Below are 9,097 nucleotides of genomic sequence, written 5' to 3'. Positions count from 1 at the left end.
TTAAAAGGTTTTAAATTACTAAAACAGCTGAGAATGTCATCATGTCTTTTTTTTTTAAGACAAAAAAAATTAACATCCGTGTTAAAGAATTTATTCAGATTAACGTGTGTGCACAAACTTTCCTAATCAAGCTTGCTGGAATGTAAACAAAGCAGAGGCGGCACAAACAACTTCATATTCATCTTCATACAGAAACATTTAATAAAAAAAAACACTAGAACAAAATCCTCTGAAAAACAATTACCTAAAATAAATAAAGTCTACATTATATTAATAAGCGTTACAAAAAGTAGGCTTTATACACAAAACTAAGCAATACATTGTGTCATATATGCTTCTAAAATATCTTCTTTCCACAGTCTTACATTTTGAACCACTAATTACCACAATGTAGACAATATTATGATTTACTTTTAGTCCTGTGGTACAACTGAAATAATTTCTTCTACAGATGAATACATTTCTGTGTAATTGTTACTGTTGCTATAGAAATGCAGGACACCAGAGGCACACCATCTTTCAGCTTCACTAAAGTGTACCGTAGAGATTGAATGCAAAGTAAGGTTAAGTATGGAGTTCAAGTTAGATGCTTATACTGGTACAAATGCATATTTACATTGCATTTCTGCAGCTGAATGCTTGTTGGGACTCATGCTCGCAGGGTTTTTAAACGTCTTTCAGTAGCCTTGATGTAGAAGCCTGTTCAAGTAGAGTAAATAAACTGCACAGATTGTAATCTAACTATAGCAACAGAAAGGTTGTCAAGGATGAAGCGCGGACTCTTTGGCCAAGCGGCTCTACATTGATATGGGAACACTGAAACCTGCTATTGGAGAAGTGTTCTAGCCCTTCACAAATTAACATTGTCATCTAGTGTCAGAGAGCATGACAGGCTATGGATTACAAGAAAGTTGTGACGCGGCAGTTCAGGCCCTTTAAAATTCAAAGAAAGCACACAAACGACAGCAACTCATGTATCACCCAGCTTTTCACAAATCCGTAAATCTGTGCTCCTTTGCTGGCCGTGACCCAACTCAATGGAAATTGTGCTCAGAGATGAGGTGGCTTCTTACAGATGGGCAGGCGGGAAAGGAGGAGGGGAAGAATTAATCATTGATGAAACATTATTTGGACAGGTTTCATGCTCTGATATAACATGGCCACGGAAAACATGGTGCCACAATGGATCCATGCTGAATAATTCAGTGTAACACAATCCGCCATTTTTTTTTCTCAAAGGAAAAGGTTCCTGAAAACAACTGCAAAAAATGACAGCAGCTGAAGAACTCCACGCTCTTTTATTTCCAAACGTAAAAGACATCATTCTGTTTAACACTGCAGGACGTTCAGGCTGGTTTAGGAGATTTTAGCAGCTTTACGTTGTGCGTGGATGTTGGGTTCGGCTGTGACACAAGACTATGAATGTAGTCACTTCCTGCACATTGATACTTTTTTCTTTTTAATATTTATACCACAAAAAAAAACAGTTCACATATGTAGAAAACATTTAATGAATTAAGAATATTTACAGACGAATGACCTTTCAGGAAATGGCAAGCTGTAGTGAAATAACACTACTCGGTTCTGTTTGGGCTTTTCTGACCGTGCAGACACATGAACACCGGAACCACCTCTCTGCTGTAAACTAACGACATAATCCTGGGTCTCCAGGGAAAAGCCCTATTGCCCCGGGGACAAGCTGCAAGAGTGTGGTATCTGTTACTGTGACTCATCGCTCTGAGGACTGGGAGGTGTCAACAAATTCCACCTGCAGTTCACCGACACTATTTCCTTGGTTTTGTTACAAAAGTTTTTCCATCGGGGCCACCAAACTTCTACTAGTGCTTTGACGTGTCCATAGAGTCTGTTTGGCACCTGAAAACAAAGTCCTAACGTCTTTTTAGATGCTTGTCTGCAGGTCTCCATTTAGCAGGGTGCTTTGGGTCTCTGTGGGGTCATTCATCAGGCGAGGTTTGTCCTGCTTGCTGTCGCTGCGCTCCACCTCGTCCAGCCCTCCAACCTTTTTAAGACACAGCACATTCTGGAAACTCTTTTTAAAGTTCTCCGACAGGAAGGCGTAAAGGATGGGGTTTGCGCAGCTGTTGGCGTATCCGAGAACCACGACAAAGGCGAAGGTGCTTCTGAGGAAGGGAGTGGTGCTGATGGTGCCCGTCACCGAGGTCACATTGAAGACGTAGAACGGCAGCCAGCAGAAGACAAACACCGCCACCACGATGGACACCATCCTGGTTACCTTCCTCTCGGAGCGCTTCCTCATGGAGGAGCCCACGCGGATGCCTGAAGACTTCACCTTGATGATGATAAACAGGTAGCAAAGGCAGATGACCATGAGGGGCAGGAAGAAGCCCAGGATGAAGGTGTAGAACATAAACGCAGTGTAGTAAGCCTCTTGAGGCTCAGGCCACACAATGGTGCAAAAGCAGCTGTCGTGCTTCATAATTATGCCACTGTAGATAACAATTGGCAGATTAACCAGCAGCGACACTCCCCACACTGCCACATTGATAGTCTTAGCCACACGAGGCTTCCGCCACTTTGTGGACCTAATGGGATGCACCACAGCTAGGTAGCGGTCGATACTCATTACCATCAGGCAGAAAATAGAAGTAAATTGGTTCAGGGAATCAACAGTCATCACAATCCTGCAGAGAACGGGCCCGAACGGCCAGTGGACCAGTGCCAGCTGGAGGGCGATGAAGGGCAAGCCCAGCATGAAGAGCACATCTGCCACTGCCAGATTGAGAATGTAGATGTTGGTGACCGTCTTCATCTTGGCGTAGCGCAGGATCACGTAGATGACGAGGGCGTTGCCACAGAGACCCACAGCGCAAACCAGGAAGTACAAGCAGGTGATGACCACCGTGCTGGTTCTGGAGAAGCTGTCGTCCGTGTGGTTCCGACTCTGCGAAGAATCGTTGCCCTGCACGAGGCTGTCGTACATGACATGCTCTGAGCAGTTTGGAGAACATGACGGAAAAGCCCAGGACTCCATGACGCTTGACTCAGATTAAGGCATCCCACCTGCACACAAAGAAGATATGTCAAAATGCAGTTCCACCAGATATTTATGTTTCCCATGGGGCCGAAAATTGAGATTTACAGTCTTCATTTTGATCAGATATTGCACTTAATCCCCTCGTCTTCCTGAGTCAACTTGTTGACAAATGCTGAGTTGACCTTGCTGACCTGAATGTTATGAGATTGTGCAACAAAGCATGCGTGAGTGACATGTAATGCAATATTGAGCAATCCGCTTCTTCAGATGTCACAGAATGTTTACTTTTTTAAGTCATGCATCAGGACAGCAGGTCCTGGAGGGAATTCATTGATTTTCCACCTTGATCATCTTTCTTCAAAGCAGGTCTGACTGATAGCAAATCTAAGGGGAGAAGAAAATTAAAGCAGACCTCATGGTGCGCCTGTCTGCTTTAGCCAAGAGCTAACAAGGGGAACGGCTCCAAATGGAAAAAAGCACCCAAATATCAGCCGTGGTAGATATTGTGTAATTCGTTCACTTCATTAGTGACTGGGCATTGACATAAATCAATTTCAGCACTGCCAAAAGCCTTGCTCCAGTCAGGCTGAAGCGATTCTGTGTCAATAACCATTATAGGAATACAACAGGGATCTAATGGGAGAGCAGAAAAAAAAACCCAAAACACTAAATTCTTTTACTCTATTCTGTTGACATAAGCATTAAGTGTGGTCACGCATCAATGAAAAAAAACAAAAAGAAGTGTGATGACCATGAGGAGGAAAATGCTACTTTTTATTCTCATTATGTCTCTCAGAGCCCGCGTGTTTTCATTTTCATGACATTTTTCACTCAACTGAAGTTGGAGCATTTTTTTCCCCCTCCACTTTTCAAGACCTAATTTCTGCACCTGCATCCTCGAAATATTTAAATAAATTACTCCCGGTAATTTTGCAATCTGCTTGACACGAAGGAGGTCTTGTCAATCATTACTGTTGTTGGGGAATTGAGCATACAGGCGCTTTGCGCGCAACCGAACATGCACTTGTGGAAATATTTCTGAATTTGATCCAAAGAGAGTCTTACAGATGAAAAAAAAGAAAATAAATAAACGCAATAATGACATATATATTGGCGCAATAAAGAGATTAATGAAATGTCCTCTTACCTGTAACTGGTTTTATGCGTCGCCTCAGTCTTAATAGATCAAAAATATTTCTGCGTTCTTGCCAGACTGAGCTTCATCTTCCCGCATTCCCCCAAGTTTGCTTTATCCGTTTCGAGTTGGAAAGCATCTCATCCCAGTAGTGTGGAGTTTTCTTCTGGACAACGTGTTGCGCCAAAAGGCAGAGAAGGACCGCAAAGCTCCGATGCGCTCCTGTCGTGGTGCGCGCAGGCAGGGACTGCCTCCTGCTAGAGAGCGCGGATATGTTTAAAGGACGCACACGAACAGAGCCGAGGAGGTGCTGATGAGGCTCACCTCTGAACGAGGACAGGCGCTGTCTCGTTTGATGATGGCCACGCGTCGGTGTGGCAGAGACTGACCATTCGAAGGCACCTCCGTCTTCTAACGCGCGATGAACACCAACTCTTACTGGAATGAGGGGAACATTGGAGATGAAAGGCAGATGTCCAACAGACGGATGTCCAACAGTGACCAAAAATGTGAAACATCAAACTCCAAACAACAGACTCTTCAAACTTAGGCAGTTAAAAACAACTTATTGCAAATAATGACTAAACATCTATCCTCAGAGTTCTCCATTGGATCACATGCAGGATGACATGTTAACTTATGACCTTTGGATCACATGCAGGATGACATGTTAACTTATGACCTTTGGAGGGAAAAATATCAGGATTTGAGGAGAAATGTCTAAAATGCAAAGAAGGAGAAGCACAACATTCTATGTCCCCACTATTTTAAAGTAAAATAGTCTTCAAACTCTAATTAGACTGACTTTATTTAAGTTTAACGCTAAGTGCAGTCTATGCTTTCTAAAATGTTTTGGAGTTAATGGCTGTCAACATGCCACACAGGTTTTTTGAAACCCAAAATGTTTTTGAAAGTCTTCTGAGGTTATTTGAGTCATCTGAAGAGTGAAAAAAATATGTCCCATTAGCTTTACCCCTTTTGGCAGAATCTGAGCAGAAACTCAAGCATGCAGATTCAGATCTCATCTGGCTGCTGCTGCCTCCTGTCACTTCAATGCACTCCAGTGACCCAACAGAGTTAGAATCCGTGTGTACCCGGCCCATCAAACGCCTTCCGTGTGTTTTACACTGATGCAATGTTTTTAGATCAGGAGGCGTTTCAACTGCTTTTCTTTTTTCCCTATTCTTTCTTTCTGGTACGAGTTGTTCCTTATTTCATCTGACTAACTCCAACCTTGCGTTAATTGGTTCCATGATTATCAGGAGAAAATGTTACTTTAGAAGGCGCCAAACTGAAAATCCAAGCTTTGTCAATTGAAACAAAAGAGGGAGTGACTTTTCCTTTCAAAGGAATGCGAAGAAGATCAATGAAAGTGCTTAGAAAGCATCATTAACCACTAGTTGGTTCAGTTCAACAGAGAGATCAGAGGTAGAATTCTCCTGGGTGGGATTTTGTTTTTACCTCTAACTGTTCTATTAACATGCCTCCGTCTCAAAACATTAGTGGTACATTAACTGTGAAGTGGCTTTAGAAAGATGTGTGAAACCAACTGATTTTGTTTAATTAAGCTTACAGGATCTGCATAATAGTCATTCTGAGCAGCCTTACTTTAGCAGATGATGGGGTGTTTAACATAAATCGACTTAATTAATGAATCGGTTTCTATTCCTACAATCCAAATAGATCGATCTGACTGAGGCAAATTGTTTGTCAAATCGACCTTTAGCATTATAAAATGAGATAAATCAATTATTAAGATAGTGGAAAAAAACATTTGGATTGAAGTACGGTAGTTTTTTTTTTACTATAACATGAAAATGTGTGGTAAAATGTTCTGATTATGTTCCCTTTGGATTATTTTGATGTGGAAAAACAGTAGGCTGAACTTTATGAAACTAAGGTGTGAATGGATTTGACATCAAATCTTGTTTACTTGTTTGTACCCGTAATTTACACTTGATTATCTTGCAAAAAAAACAAATTTCACCTGCATCTGTAGTATCCAGGTATTTATTTCTTAGTCATACTGATTGAAATTTTGGTCAAAGATGTTCTGGATTAATTTTAGGTCAGAGAATCGAATCGGATCATTCAAAACGAATCAAAATAGACAAATAATTGATTTGAATCGATTCGTTAAAATGAATCCTCACACCCCTTGTGGATGATGAAGCCTAGATTTAATTTTTCTCAGCAACTATTTGAGCCAATATATAAATAAGTTTATGCACAGTATGTTCCAAAAGGCTCAACCAGTCCAATGTGTTAACATAGACATAATGTTTGCTTTGGTTCACTGGCTGAGTGCCATATCCAGAATAAAACACTAAATGATTTCAACTAACATGCAAAGCTTTGAATGAATGACTTCACTGTTTCTGGATTATTCCTAGCACATATCTTCCCTTCATCTTAGTTCTTGGAGGCAGAAAAACCCTCCCCAATTTTTAGGATTAGACTTGTAAAGGTTTTTTTTTTTTATTAATATCAAACAGACAACAAATGGTAGATTGGACACTTTACTGTAAATCTTATTCCTTGAACCTTTTTCTTTTCTGCAGCAGAACCCTTCTCTGAGGTTTTTGACCATTAAAATAGTCCTTTGGGCAACATTCGGTGTCACCCGCTTCCTCATTCATGTTCAGCACAGGCTGTGAAAATGAGGATTTTATGCAACATTTTGGTCATTTAGCTAGCACGGAACCACATGCATACACAATTAGGGGAGTTGAATCGGATCATAACGTGTAATAAATGTTACCATAAGGAATTGGAACGAGGCGCTGACACAGATTTCCCACTGCAAAGACAGGACTGGACCTTTTTCATTGTGAAACTCGCGTGTTTCGCTTGTGTTTTCTCCAGCTTGTGTAAAGTCCACAGTCCACTGACCCCACACATCTCATGTGAGATGCATTTCAGACTGTGGCGGCTGTTGGCTCCTTTTGATGTCAGATATCCTCAGGTCTTCTGTCTTTTGCAACACAGTTTCATTTTCACAACCTCTGAGGCAGGGATTTCTGTCAGCTTTGGTTCTACACATGCCAGCATTTGCCAGCTTAACAGACCCAGCTTGGCTTGTGTGTCATTGTGACTGAGCGCTGCTGTAATGTGGCACTCAGGTTGCACAAAGGTGCTGGGGGTAAAGGTGGGATTGTGTCACAGCTGTGACCACAGATTTGCCGGACTGACCTCAAAGCCCCGCTGGAAAGCGGGTGAATGAGATGTGACTCATAGCAGAGAGTTAACATGACTCAATATTTCTCAGGGGCAGCCTATCTAGAGTTGATCATGCCAAGTCCACAGTGTGTGTTAAGTTCTTTGAGAAATAGGTACGTGCAGAATTTGATTTTTCTTGGAAAACCATTTTCTAATCCAAGCTGCGTGCAATTTACAACCAGCCCTCGTCTGCAGCTGAGGGAAAATGAGATGCATTGCGTTGATGCTCCTCAGGTTTTTCTGGACTTTGTGCACTAAACATGATTAATTCCACATTATTTTTCGGCCAAACACGATTAAACCTCGTAAAACCAACACAGCAAAGCAAAAGAGAAGACATCTAAGCCGTCAGAAACAAACATTATAGGTTAGTGATGGTTTTACTCTGAGAGGAGGGTATAAATCACACTGGGGGGACGAAGCAGGACCCTTTTAGCTGCAACAATCAATGACCAATTAACTTAACACTACTTTTAGTAAGCTGATCATTTTCTAACACCAAAATGACTAAAGGATTGAAAAAAAGTAGATACTGTTTTTTTTTTTTTTTGCATTTTAAGAGGAAAAAAAGTGTGACATGCTGAAGTCATTGATTGATGTGTGGATTAAAACCCTTAACCTGACCATTGACTGTGGTCTTTTGTGGCTTTATAATTACTGATAAATGATCAAGCAGGTTGAGCCTCAAAATGGATTAAACATCCTGCCAAGGAGAAGAGATGATTGTTAGTTTAAGGCAAACCTTAATTCTTCCTTAATTTCAAAATTCTTTTAGAACAGTACGTGTTTTAGTCTGCTAAAAGACACAAATAGCACTAACCAAAATGAATAAAGCTTACAATATTTAGTAAATTTATTCAAAAACTATAACTTTATTAGAAAGTTTTGATCGCAAGTCAGCACTTTAGGAAGCAACAGAAAGAAACAAGACACTTCTGTTACATTCGGGCTCTTATCAGTAAAAACATTTACAAGCCTTAGTTGATTTTTGTTTTCTCCTTAATCTGAATTCTTAACATGCTGCTGTTTGTTTACATAAAAGCCGTCTGGCTGCTGCGATAAAGCGTGCTAAAATCGACGCTAACTCCTAAAGGATGCTGCTTTTGCGACTCGGTGATATTCTGGAGGAAATTAATGTGGTCCCATTTGCTGTTTGTAAAAAAGACTGCACAAAAAATGAAATACATGTGTGGCAATAATAATGATGTTTTATAGGATAGGAAAAAAGCCTTGTAATACTTGTCAGCTCGTATCGGACTTCTGCAAGTCTGGAAAAAAAAATGTCTTTGCTCTCCTTGTTTTAAGACTTAAGTAAGCAGTTTTAAGACGTTGAGTAGCAAAACAACCATGTAGTTAACTACAGTTATTTTAGTACATCCAGGAATGTACTAAAAGATTTGTAAGTATATGGAGTCTAAATATATGTATCTAATTTAAGAAAAAATGTACAAATATTGGACTGTTTTTAGATATATTTTCATTCTGCTTTTAATCACAAATTTGGTTATTGTTCTAATCTACATAACTTCTTTTCTGCTTCCTAACAAGTGTGTTTTGGTCTTTAAGGACAACAGGGACACCTCCTAAAGAACTACTAGAAGAAATTAGTGCATTTTAAATATTGATAATTGATATTCAGAGAATTGTTTCTTTAAATAAGCTGGAAGGCCCTGGAAACCTTTTTTTTATCAAAAAAAAATTAATTTGCTGTTTTGCAAAAAAATCTC

General features: G+C 40.3%; 1 protein-coding gene across 4 annotated transcripts; it reads right to left on the bottom strand.

Annotated features, from left to right (window-relative positions):
* Positions 1 to 74: 74 nt before the first annotated feature.
* On the bottom strand, positions 75 to 5,222 carry sstr2 (somatostatin receptor 2). Of its 4 annotated transcripts, none has more exons than XM_020705297.1 (4): positions 5,125 to 5,222; positions 4,476 to 4,589; positions 4,164 to 4,408; positions 75 to 3,042 (listed from the first exon to the last, which is right to left on the bottom strand). In XM_020705297.1, the coding sequence occupies exon 4, from the start codon at positions 3,011 to 3,013 to the stop codon at positions 1,901 to 1,903; it is 1,113 nt and encodes a 370-aa protein (XP_020560956.1). In that variant the 5' UTR covers positions 3,014 to 3,042; positions 4,164 to 4,408; positions 4,476 to 4,589; positions 5,125 to 5,222; the 3' UTR covers positions 75 to 1,900. The 4 variants fall into 4 exon arrangements, with proteins under 4 accessions (XP_020560956.1, XP_020560955.1, XP_020560954.1 ...); XM_020705296.1 differs by having other exon boundaries at positions 4,164 to 4,405; XM_020705295.1 differs by having other exon boundaries at positions 4,164 to 4,589.
* Between the last annotated feature and the right edge of the window lie 3,875 nt (positions 5,223 to 9,097).

This window comes from Oryzias latipes, chromosome 8 (assembly GCF_002234675.1).
Source record: "Oryzias latipes chromosome 8, ASM223467v1".
Lineage (NCBI taxonomy): Eukaryota > Metazoa > Chordata > Actinopteri > Beloniformes > Adrianichthyidae > Oryzias > Oryzias latipes.
The sequence above is the reverse complement of the archived record's forward strand: the minus strand, read 5'-3'. Positions and strand labels throughout refer to the sequence as shown.